This window comes from Colias philodice, chromosome 16, assembly GCF_061535455.1.
Source record: "Colias philodice isolate Cphi_HAF_F1 chromosome 16, ilColPhil1 Martin Lab GWU primary, whole genome shotgun sequence".
Lineage (NCBI taxonomy): Eukaryota > Metazoa > Arthropoda > Insecta > Lepidoptera > Pieridae > Colias > Colias philodice.
In genome coordinates, this window is record NC_143101.1 from 6,929,772 (window position 1) to 6,943,219 (window position 13,448).

Genomic DNA, 13,448 nt, shown 5'->3' on the forward strand with positions numbered 1-13,448 from the left:
TGATATTTCTGTGTATATTATTTACTATTGTTGTACAGGTGAGCCGAATGCGTCGAACCTATATTATATCTTTGTCCCTGATGTATTTTAAAGCCGTAGTTAAAGTATCATGCAATAAATTAATCATTTATGTCGTATAACATATTAATACTTTGTCATTGTGGACTTATTTATAGATTAAAATAGCATAAGACCTAATAATACTTCTCTTTATATACAGATGTTAAACCCTATCGCGTTCCAAGTTATAGTATGTGCAAATGTGTTTGATCCATAGCAGTGTGTCAAGCGTGGAAGCACAAACATATTGTAAGCGTTGTCAAGGATTTCTGTTGTCTTCCATCGGGACGCACAGAATTTACTTTTCGATTCGCTCCCGGTATATTCCTTCGGAGCAGAATTTTTGGCATTATAATGTAAATTAATCGATACGCTTATATGTAGCGTAATTTTTTATAAATTACTAGTCATCGGTGTCTACTGTAGATTATAACCGAAGAGCACATTTCAATGAAACATTTCATATTCACGTTAGCTGTAAGACGCCATACCTGTCCCATACGAAGCATATCAGCGCGGTGACGCCGTTTCCTAAATCTAATGCACACCTACATCTGGTAGCAAGTTGTGAACTAGTTCCGCTTTACCACGTCATGAGCTTACCCTGTACATTTATAAATTATGTATCGTAAAATGTTAGAAACTGAATTATATTTGTTTGTAGATCTAATTTGTGTTTTTATTTCTGAACCCCCATCGGCCCCCTTATTTATATTTAAGGAAAATCAATGAACGCTTAATATAGCGTTGGCCTTACATCAATTTGTTCAGTTGTATCTCAAAAAAATTGGAGAAAAATTAACTAATATCATTTTATATTTTGTGAGGCAATAAATAATAATATGGCCACAACAAGTAAGGACCCTATAAAATTAGGCGATCTTCGAATAGAATTTAAAAGTAGGTACATAAAATGATATCAATATTCTTCAGTGTGCAAATTTTTGTAACTGTAGTTATAAAAATGTATCCTTAGATGTACGGCAATGCTAACTAAAAAATTAAGGAATCTTGTAGAGTAATATGTAACTGGAAACAACTATTATACTAACTATGTACATAAACAATTAAAAAAAATCATTTGAAAAAGTTCATTTTGTAAAGGATTGTGTATTTATTGCTTTTAATGATCAAAGGTTAACTTTAAACCTTCTATAGACAACATAGGAATATTTTCATAAAGATACTCAATTCATTAAGTATATGAATAATTCATATTTAGGCGATAATTCAAATCATATCTAAGTACATAAGGCAAATACATAAATTAATATGAAGAAGTGCCCAAGGCACTTTTTATTCCTTTGAATAAATAAATAATGAAAAGAAATGAAATCTTAATCTTGATTGAGTACTTAAGTTAAATTTCTAATATCATCAAATGTTTAGGAAATAGAAGGCTTTTACTGTTCGCAAAACATAAATCCTGATTTTTATGAGTGGTTAAATAAAAGACAAAAATCATAAAATAAGTCATTTATTCTAAAATTATTATACTAAATAAATCATATTGGTTCAGGTTCCCTGCTATACACTTGCATAATTTTCTCCATTATCTCCCAATTCTTCTCCTTCGGCAAATCCTTAGTAAAAACCTAGAAAATTATTAGTACATGTTAATGTAATCAAATAGAACATCAGCCCACACTATAACTAAATTACACTCACATTGAATTAACTTCAATTAGGTATGAAAGATCTCACAAAAAGCTACTTCAAAATTCGGCATAAACAAACTTGCCAAACAACAAATTCATACATTTCAATTCCTTATTGTTCAGTACACTACTTACAGAATACCATGCTGAATCATCATCCAATGTCGCTGCTAACGGCACAGAGACACCCAAAGCATGAAGAGCTAGAGTCAGACATGCCACTGCTGTATGTGGAGCTCTGTAATCTAATACGTGAGGGGAATGATGGAAGTCTTGTAGGAATGCCATTGCTGTGCGGGCAATCGGAGCCCCGCGCCACTGGGACGACGGGAACCATTCTTGTAGAGATCGCAAATAATGTAACAGATACTTGTGTGGGGATGGAGTTTCTAAATTAAAACCGAGCAAACGCAACACCAATAATTCTGCTTGCGCTACAGCTCCTCTCCACGACCAGTATTCATCTCCTAATTCCAAGGGACCAGCTCCGCGATTGATTGAATTGTGTGCTACATTCACTGCATCTCTGGGCCTCACCGGCTCATCGCGCGACTTTCCGGCGACACAAAGACATGCTGTGCAAACAACGTAACAATCGTAATCATTTTTATCAGCCTCTTTAAAGAATTTGTGGTAAAATATCGCTGCTGTAGCAATTGTTGCCGGCTGTAAACCAAGCTTGATGCCGCATTCAAATATGAAGTTTGTTGCTAAACTATGACTTGGAGCACTACGATAATCAGGTAGGCGTTTTTCACGCCTGTTATTTTGTAGGGCCATCACATCGATTACGTCTTTCATTATGGAAATCGTCTTTAAACTATGATATGAATTATTTAAATTTGTTTACGATTATTGATTCTTGCACTTTACAGGTTATTCATAGACAAGTGACAACAAATAATAAACAACACAGAGTATGTTTGCTATTGGATATTGGATTGTTACAAATATAATGGATCGCATAGACGATCAAGCGGCATGACAAATTTATACAATTTAAATCAGATTTAAATAATCTTATCAAACCAGAGTATTAAGTTCATTGTATATTTTATTATTGTTAGTGTGTATATGTGCATATTTTTATTTTTTATATAAGTTTCCCTAAGTCTAGAACAACGATTTCAACGTAAAAGATATGACTTGTATCTTAGTCCCACAGCTTAGCCCGCAATAAATTTTTAAAATTAAAAATTCAGCTATAAAAAGGGTACAAATAAATTTTATCAAGTGTTGCTATCATGTTGACTTATCGTCAATGCTACTTTAAAAAAATATTCCTTATGGTACCACCTTGGGTACCACCAAGAAGCTTATATCTAATACACTGGAGATTGCACTATGACCATTAAATTGTAACAAGAAAATATGACGTTGAATGACGCCTGTATGGAGCCTGTATGTTTTTTTATCCCTTTCACACCAACTTGCCAAGTTGGTGTGAAACTTGGTACTACCTCTCAGTACCTCTCTGACTACAAAGGTCTTTTTACGATCCCAATTTTTGTTTATAAAATGATTAATCTAGCCGTTAATACTAGCGGTGCCTAGCGAACGATAGTCTAGACGAAAACTTTAATTTATATAATTCCATCCATACGAACATTTTTGCAAAACAAAGAATGATAATTTCATGATTCCTGACGGTCTTTGTAATCGGTCCAACAGTAGATGTTTTGGGATTTTGCGAATACAGCTACAGAAAATTTTTATGTTTGTGTCCTGAATTAATTTGTATAAATATTCACCTTTCTCTATCATAAGGGCTCATTTTCATCTTTAGCCTATTTCTCTGTATTGTGTATAACATAATAAATAAAATATCTTATTAAAGTAAGGACAGGGTCTAGGTTGTTAAAATAAAACAAACAAAATTATTTGAACATAAAAATTAGAATATAATCATTTTCAGTAATTATTTAAAATTATACACTTAAAAGTACATTTATAGTAAATTCAATAAAAAATACCAGTGCAGATGAGATACAAAAGAGAAAATATTGTTTAATTACATCGTTGATTAAATACATCGCTTTCATTAAATGCATTACAAAAAATAATTTGAAACAAAGAAATTAACAAAGTCACTCCATATAGAAAAATAAAGATAAGATTGAATCACATTCAAAAATTACCCACTAGTGACTAAAAACTTTATTTCCTTAAACATTTGTTCAATTTACTGAACCGCCAGGCGTTTTATTTAATTTTAGTTGGTTGAATGTTTCTCGAATACGAACACGCGTAGTGCTCGTACAGAGATGTAGTCAGTAGCCAATGCGCTAACGCACCGCACTCGAGTAGTGGAACACCTAGCGGCTCTCATATGCGCTAGAAGTAAATGTTCATCAATTCTAAAGATTTCACATTGTACTCAGATCAGTACCGATAATAAGATTATAATATTCGACATCGAGCGCCACGCCTCCGCCTCGTCGATTGTCACACGTAATTAAAACATTAAGGAATTACATGTAATGGACGTGAGCTTAAACTTTGGCAAATATGAACAAGCAATGTGATGATTGTCGAGACTTAATTTACTGAATGTCGCGAGTTCATGGTTTAGATGCTGTAATATTAAAAACATCTACACCGATCAAACCTATGCACACACCCGTCCGTCCGTCCGTCCGTACGTCGAACCTAAGTAAAGCGTTAGAACTCTTGAGCGGCAACATTTCAGTCTTCGAATTAGAAGATTTAGCACGTATCTGGTAAATTTGAGCGGACTTTGATATGGGAGTGAGGTGTTGTTGCGTTTGACCCGCTAAGGTACAGTGGGGATACCGAAAGCGGTGTGCGTGTCCGACAAACTCTTACGAACTAAAAACTGTCCGAGCGAACCGACATCGGCGGCAGTGTACAAAATTTACATCACATTCACTCGAAATTTAAAGCATACATGATAAGCGGAGGAACACATAAAAAGACATGAAGATATTCAGACGGGCCGACCGTCTAAAATGTAATGAAGCTTAAACGTACATCTCGGATCAAATGTATAACTGCGCTAATTATAATTATTAGTTTTGTTTTACATACACATATTGTTACATAACAGTAAAAAACCTACCTAGCAACAAGCGAGCGACGAACGCTCGGGTCGCGGGCCACTCCCGAATTTTCATTAACAAATTAATTATCAGTAAGTGGAATCTACGAAAAATAGTAGTTACATCGATCTCGAGTGATAGTAATTATAAGATACATCGATAGGTTCTTAAAGTATTTAACGATTAAATCTTTGGTTCCGAGGTCTCGGCTCGGAGTGGCCGCGCGGTCACACGTAGGCGTTACATTTTCATTTAAGTAATCACTTTTTACATACTCAATAAACATAAAATGAAAATGACCTAACTATGACGATAGTAAAGGTTACCTTCTAATCGCATTATTAATTAACGTTTATCGATACAGTTACTGTCCTAATGCTTAAAAGTAAGATTTTTTTTATTTTATTATTAATAATAAATTATGTTATATAGTATATATATGTATAATGGAGCTAACGCCAATTCGCGAGTGTATACAAGTTTATATACTCACATATCTTACATCGCGCGAACAGAACCGATCGGTGTCGCAGTGTACAACTGCCCTTCGACACGTTCATATGATAATCTCCGACTAACGAGACCGTGAATGTTGATTACGCTTATCCATAAAATTAAATACGTCCGTTACATCATACAAGTCCGAAACTTTATAAATACGCTACACGAAATAAATACCTAAAACGATTTTATAATTGATTACAAAGAGTAGATCTTAAACGGCTACACCTTATGGTTATTGTAAAGTGATATAGAAAAAATATGAACACAAAAAAATAATTATTAAAACATTGTATATTGAATAAACGATTAATGCTCTCGTAGGAATAAACATTTTGTGCTAACGTGACTTAACTTAAATAAACACTAAGATAGGCGTCGCGACAACGCTACAAAATGCAAAAACGAAACGATCTCACGACGACCTAGGCTACAGTTGTGCATCGAAAAGTTTATAAAAAATAAATCATCGTGACCGAGTCAATTCTAAATGGAATGATATTCATAACAGTAAGTAGGCCTGTCGCGCACTCTACTCGGCGCTAAGCATTGGTTCCATCTGGCATTGGTCCGTAAGAGAGTGAGTATATAACGGCCCCGCGCCCACTAGACCGCGAACGGTATAAGCACCAAACTTTACGAACACTAGATGTCTAACGAACCGGGGGCGAAACCAACTAAACGGTATATATTACAAAGAGTGGGGACCGATTCGGATCTAGTCGCACCACAGAACATATAAAAGAGGTTAGAAAGGCCTTGTAGGCGGGGCAGACGCGCCAAGGATATGAGCACTGCTCATATCATCATCATGCGTATGATTCGTTCCATTTTAAATCGCGTGATCGCGCGGCGCTATGATTGGCTAGATTTGAAATTGCAAATATGTGCGTAAGCTGACTTGCGCGGACTTGGCCACACCCACAGGCGACACCGGTTCTTATAGGAACGGTGAATTATTGCCATTCTAACCTCTTTTATATGTTCTGTGAGTCGCACACTGTAGCGGGGGCCACGTGCCCAAGCGACGTGCGTCGGCTTCAAGCTTACACATACGTCTGCGGCCTTGTACAGATACACGCCGCACACTAACGGCGATACAAATAAATGCTTCCGTCTTACATCGGAGCGACACTACGTACTCTGAATCGTGTCCAAACTGCAACTGAATCGAACGAAACGTCACATCGTCGCACAAATGATTAACATCGGACACTATCATCGTACAAGTGGACTGGGCCTAGTGAGAATTTACATAGCCGTCGAACGGGTTTTGAAAAGACCATAAAATCAAAAGGGCTTGTATCCGGGCGGAAAAATAAATGTGAAAATTGCTGGTATCCAGGCGGGAAAAAAGTCGTTCTTGTCTATGGTCGATTCCCACTAGTGTAGTCTGTGGTGTCTAGTAGAGGCCGCAGCCGCGCAGGTTGTTGGCGATGATGACGTCAGTGACGGCGTCGAACACGAACTGGATGTTGTTGGTGTCGGTGGCGCACGTCATGTGGCAGTAGATCTCCTTCGTGGTGGACTTGTTCTTCGCCTCGAACTGCGCCTGGATGTACGCAGCCGCCTCGCCGTACTCTTGTGCACCTGGGGACACATACACATTATATAGAAGGCCGGCATTGCTTAAAACTTACAAAATTATACGCTTCAACCTGTCTCGAGAACACTATCTTAATAAAAAAAATTCGTTGTCTGTAAAGTCAGTTTACTGACGATAGTTGAACGTGACAACGTTCGATTGTGCTTCTTTGTCGCTCTTTCCGCGCTCTCGCTTACACTTCAAGTTTTACATGGAACGCCTCAGAGCGAGGTAACGCCGCATGAGTCATGTTTTTTGTGCAGCCGGCTATATCGAATTATAAAACGTTGTCACGTCAAAAACTCAAACGCACGCAATGCAAACGCAAAAACAAATAACAAAGATAGACAGCAAGAAGCAACTTTGTCTCATACTATGTAGTGATGCTACTTTCTAATTAGAGTTAATTTGATGAAACAATAATTTTATCAGTCCGTCAGTTTATTGTCCGTGTGATAATACAAATTCTACTTTCGACGTTCATACAAGTTCTACTTGATTTGATTATTCTAAGTTATCTTTACCTTTATCTCATAATAAAGTGATAACAATAACCATATAACACCACACACAGAGATAAGTACTTTTAGATGCACTTTTAAATCATAATACAGAAATAAATAAAATATTAATCATCAGCTTCAGAACCAACTTAGTTTTAAAAACATTGCTTATTATTCAAAATTTGTCATATAAAATACTAGCTTTTCACCCGCAGCTTCGCCCGTTTAGTCATAGAAAAAACTCGCACAGTTCCCGTTCCCGTGGGATTTACGAGATAAAAACGTTGCCAAAATTAATGAAAATCGGTTTTGCAGTTGTGTGAAGGAGTAACAAACAATATTTCACATTAATAATATTAGTAAGTAAAAATAACAAAAGCATGTACCGGTGTACTCCGGGAAGCAGATGGTGAGTGGTGACCGGCGAATCTTCTCTTCGAACAGATCCTTCTTGTTCAGGAACAGGATGATGCTGGTGTCCGTGAACCACTTATTGTTGCAGATCGAGTCGAACAGCTTCAAGCTCTCCTGCATGCGGTTCTGGAATTTTGAGGAGCGAATGCGATTAATTTTAGGTCTTATTTTTAATTTTATTACTTTTATTTCAGGAAAAAAAAGGTTATTGTGCTATCGTTAGCGAGGATGTGTTTTAGAATTTTGCGGAAATTTTATAATCAAAATTACGATATCCTATGCTACTAATACTATTATTATTATTGCGTTTTAGCACTTTCACTCAAAAATTGTTCTACTCTAAATTGATCGAATTTGAATAAAAATTAGTAATCGTTTAATGCGGGTATTACGCAGATGATGTTGCTGATTGAACCTTGCAAATCGAAATTCATAGAGATTAGTATACTTTTAAACTTTGTGACTACTTTTACAATCCAATATTTTTTATTTTTCTGTCCATTTTTTCTTGATCAACTATCAATTTGTCCATCTTCTGTAAGCGTCAAACATGACTAAAAAAATTACTCAACACATTATTGTACTAGTCACATCTTTCAAGTACATATTAGTTATAGTTGACTGTATACTATAAAATATTAAAATATAAACTGACCAAATCAAATAGTAAGTTAAAACCAAGGAAATAATCACCGTTGTCTCATCCTCGTGCAACACCTGGTCGTATTCAGACATGGCGACGCAGAATATGATCGCGGTCACATCTTCGAAGCAGTGGATCCACTTCTTCCGCTCCGACCGTTGGCCGCCGACGTCGAACAATCTAGAAATTATTATAATCATCAATATAAATAACATCATCAAGTTACTTTTGCTCACCCACCAGTTGGTTTTTGTTTTCCTTTCATTATGAGGATTGCCTGGTAGAGATCGCAGCATAACGATAAGATCGCCTTTCGCTGTTTGTGTTGAGTTTATGATTTTTTTGTAACGCAATAAAGAATTTTCTTAAATTAATTCGATCATTTCATTAATTCATTTATCCATCATCATAATTACCATAATTTTGTTCCTGCTACATATTTGTTTTGGGTTATACCATAAACCATGGTAAAATATGACACACTTGGCTATTATTAAGGTCTACTTGAACAGGGACCATTAAGTGATCAACTTTACAGTTTAATTGGTTAATAAATGAGTCCCTAGAAATTGTTTTCATAAATATTCAATTTTGTAATTATTAATTGTAGTCTCGTGCTATTTAGTTATGCACAATCTGTAGCACCATCATATAATTAATCACATTTGTTTTTGTATATTAATCATTTAACATAATATGTACAATACAGTATAAAAAAGTATAATTATTTTAATAGTAAAATAATATTATTTTTGTTGCATAGCAAAATTGGCGCATTAATTTTGTTTCTTCTACTTATTCTGATGTTAAAGAAACTTACTTGAAATTGAGGTTTTTGAAGGAGAAATGCACTTCGACGATACCGGTGGTTTTGACTCTGGTCCTAAGGATGTCTTGCTCGGTGGGTTGGTAGTCTCTGGCGCCTAACCGGTCCAGATCGTCCAAGAAACTGTGGACAAATAAAAAACCATATTATAGTATGTATAAACTATATCTTGAATAAATATAAAGAAGTATTCCTTGATACGTTTACGTTTAAAATTTGAGGATACAGTCATTATTAAAACACTTAAAATGCATTATCCGAAAGTATTGCTGTGTAATTTGTTCTATTTCATTAGAGGTCCATATAGTCAATTGTCACTTTCGAAGTTTCGATACATATGGCACCAATACAAACGTTAAATTGTGCGAAACAGTAAAAGTAGACAATCAACATCACCTTGTAACATATATTCAAATTACATAATAGACAAGCTTCTCCTTTATTTATGTGAGAAGACTAGTTAAAATTTTGCTCAAGAATGCGCAAGACTAGCCGAGCAAACACGATACATTGATAAGGAATTATTTCTCGGAATCGAGCAAGTCTCAACCTACACTCGCATTTAATCAAGTACTGGAGTGTAGATAGCGCCGCAGTAGAGATGTCAATCAATATTCTGCATACATCTAATTGGCCCCTGTTTATAGAATACTCACTGATACTTGTAGTTCGTCTGCTTGGTTACTATTATAGACAATAGATTGCTTAAAATATCACCTATATTTTGAATCTTTGAACGTTTAATTCTAAGTTGAAATCTCTTATAGATGTGCATCAAAATAATTATTGACCTTACCATCTTCAAGAAAATCAACATAAAAACGGATACAGGATACATGACAATGTAAACTATAAAGGATACAAACTATCGAATTTACAACATTACCAGTGTCCCATTTACTGTGTTTTGCATCATTCGTATATTGTGCACAGCGGAAACGGTGCGACGCCGTGAACAAATAAGAATTTGAATCGGCTCTTGTGGCCAAATATGAAGACAAAATTGCCTATGCGACAATTTATATGCGAAGTCATCGTTCGATTCCTTTGTCCGAAATAATTGCAAATGATCGGGAATCAAATATAACGCGACTACTGTTCAAATTAAAAATCAAACTTTGCTTTCATATATGCCTTAATACCTTCTACCGAAACACCCATCGGTCAGATCACCATATAAAACCATGCCCAAGAATCTAACTTCTATATGTAATTCCGTTACTAATTTCTACAAACTTAACTTATCCGTTATACAAATACATAGTTAGATACATTTGCAGTGCAATCAATATCAGACCCTCGAAAGCATCAAAGCATCGGCCGCTATTAGCATTTAGCATAATCAAGTCGATTGCTTTAGTCACGATATATAATAACCGAGTGCATGTACCTACGTGGCTCGTGTCACATTCCTCGGTCGGGTTTCTCGTTTTAGTTCCACCCTTAATTGGACACAAACGATTCATAGACATATTTAATCAGCTTGCTCATTCAAGGCTTGATGCTTCTTTCATTGACATTCTTAATCTTAGCTAGCTGGTGATTTATGCCCGTGTTCTCGGTTTTTTGCCGTCTGCAAAATGTGCGACTATTTATCTTAGTTTGAAAATAAAATGAGTCAACCTGTATATGTATGTGGTGATAAATCTTTAGACTTAACCTTCATTTGCTTCTTATTAAAGAAAGTTTTGTATTCAATTGCAATTTTCCTTCAATCAAGACGCAAGAGTAGGTACAATAGGCTACAAACAACATAAAAACCGTGTTTACAGTATGTTTTGAACGCACAAATAAAAAGCTAATTGCAAGTGGTGATTCACCGTTTCACGTTGACGTAGACAATTTAACCACAATCCTATACACAGTGTAAATCAAATAATTACGAGTGTACAACTCGATCAATAGCACCCATTGGTCAGTACCTACAGAGACTGGTGTTGGCACTGCATACTATGCAATCAAACTAAGATTACTCGTTTCAGCGCCATATTTTGACGTCATGATGTGAATTTTCACGAATTTTTGAAGCGAGTTCAGCTAAAACGTTTATATTTAAATTTGATGTAAAAATCATCAAAATAAAATAAGCTATTAATGAAATACAAAAAGGATTTTTTAGCAAATCGTATTTTTTCAGATGACTCTTGACACACAAAGGTCATTGATAGTTCCTATTCTTATTTGGTTCACATTATACAATATGTACATATTGGTGAGTTAGGTAGACGTGAATACTCACTCCATGATCACCGTCTCCCATTGGTCAATTCGTCACTGCGAATCGCACTATCCCAATATCACCGGGTCACGGAACTGAATTAATGACTCACAGTGGCATCATCTCGCTTAAAGTCATTTAATTCGTTTCAAGGAAAAACTCGCGATGAAACATCATAATTTTATAGAACACGGCGCATGGATGGATGTACGGTTTCGCTTTCTCAAATGGTTTTTATTATAGACTTATTAAACACCGTTTGAGAAAGCAAATCATAATATACTAAAAAAGGAAAAGGAACGTTTGTTTGATAATGTTTCGTATGAACATATTTATGTTCCTATGTTCCAGTAAATATAATCTAACAAGCACCCACGAATAAGTTTGACGTAGTTTACATTTTCTATAAACCCATTAATAAGGAAAACTGTATTTAAATATCATGCATAATAAAGGGAACACGTTTCCTATTTACTTTGCGAACTTGATAATATCGCACCTTGACTTTACGTATACACAACCGCAATCTACAATAAAGATCTCCACAAAATTGTGAATGCAAAGGTTTTAGATTACACTGCAGATAGTCGGCGGTTTACTTTCCTCAGCCTAGTTCATATTTGAATATTAAATCGTGTAAGGCCAGACTGTAGACACGGCACGGCTAACGGCGACCCGAATGAAAAACCACGCCGCCTCGGCACGCGAGCTTTTTATTAATATGAATGCCCATTTAAACGCAACTATTCAATCGTATGATTTTTATATTTGCTATATTTTTAATGCTAAAGAATGTGGAAAATACACACTGAACATGTCTGCATTGAAAGGCACTGCGTACTTTGATTAAAAGTTTCTGAATTCATATAATGAACTGAAAAATGAAAATAACTACGATGTAAAAACTATAGTAATATCTCATCAAAACATATATATATGAAAAGAACCTATAAACGTCCCACTATATTCCTTTACCTAGCATTTACTGCTTGGTAGAACGCATACAACTGGCATGCAATTAATAAGCCGAATATTGCACCAAAGTTGTCTATCAAATATCGGTACCATAGGCCACTAAAGATATCGATAGGTTGGCAGTTTGCCATGAAATCTGCTGTGGGTACCTTCATAATGAAACCTACATTGATATCACGCCAACTTGTTCAGGAAGCGCAACAGGGCTTGTTGCTTCAAAAACGTAGAATAATTGGGTGTTTTCACATTATATCCAGAGCAAGATAATTATGTGACTCTTCCACCTTGTTAAAATTTCAGACCTTGCTTGCTTATTATTGTAGAAGTAAAATTATCTCTATAATCTTTACATATTTAGGTATATGTAAATAGGATTATAATACAAAATATATCGAAATATTTTAATTTCTTAAATACACCTCAATAAATATTTATGCCTCATAAATATTTATTTATTTATTTATCAATCCTTTATTGCACTTAAAGAGAATAAAAAAAGAAGAAACACAAACACTTAAAGATAGCTTAAACTAAGTACAAATGGCGGTCTTATCGCTTTAGAGCGATTTCTTCCAGATCTTAATCTTCCAGAATATTGTTATCATTACGTCAAAATTTGAGTCAAACACGAAAGAATTTAATCACCTAACACCTTACAAACGGTCAGCTTTAAGCCTTAAAAAAGGGCCAAATCCTAAACCTGCTTTATGCTATCCATATCCAAAGCAACATTCATTAATGTTGGTCAAAATTAGTTTTAGCCACATATGACACAGCAGCATATAGATATCTTATTATCAACATGCTATGTGCCTATTTGTATCGTATCTTCACTCCCAGTGTTATATAACAGGAGAGCTATATCTTTAACAGTACAATAAGAGAAACGTGGCGAAGCTCGAGTGACGTCGGGGGTTCAATGTCAGGAGAACGTTTGGCCCGGTGCCAGGCCGGGGACGCTTTCTTATTAAGCCTCCACTGTAGTGCTGTGAAGTTGGAAATGTGT

At 35.4% G+C, this 13,448-nt stretch overlaps 2 protein-coding genes across 3 annotated transcripts in view; both read right to left on the reverse strand.

Moving 5' to 3' along the window:
• Nucleotides 1-1,521: 1,521 nt before the first annotated feature.
• koko (cyclin Q) lies at nucleotides 1,522-2,634 on the reverse strand. Its single transcript, XM_089704744.1, has 2 exons — nucleotides 1,854-2,634; nucleotides 1,522-1,655 (listed from the first exon to the last, which is right to left on the reverse strand). The coding sequence occupies exons 1-2, from the start codon at nucleotides 2,517-2,519 to the stop codon at nucleotides 1,566-1,568; spliced, it is 756 nt and encodes a 251-aa protein (XP_089560870.1). The 5' UTR covers nucleotides 2,520-2,634; the 3' UTR covers nucleotides 1,522-1,565.
• Nucleotides 2,635-3,595: 961 nt separating this feature from the next.
• The window catches only part of Galphao (G protein alpha o subunit), a 37,021-nt gene continuing 27,168 nt past the window's right edge, over nucleotides 3,596-13,448 (reverse strand). For both annotated transcript variants that reach the window (XM_089704586.1, XM_089704584.1), the window contains exons 5-8: nucleotides 9,244-9,372; nucleotides 8,474-8,603; nucleotides 7,753-7,906; nucleotides 3,596-6,868 (exon numbers count right to left, since the gene is read on the reverse strand). In XM_089704586.1, the coding sequence (XP_089560712.1) occupies nucleotides 6,681-6,868; nucleotides 7,753-7,906; nucleotides 8,474-8,603; nucleotides 9,244-9,372 (601 nt within the window). In that variant the 3' untranslated portion in view covers nucleotides 3,596-6,680. The remainder of the gene's footprint in view (nucleotides 6,869-7,752; nucleotides 7,907-8,473; nucleotides 8,604-9,243; nucleotides 9,373-13,448) is intronic.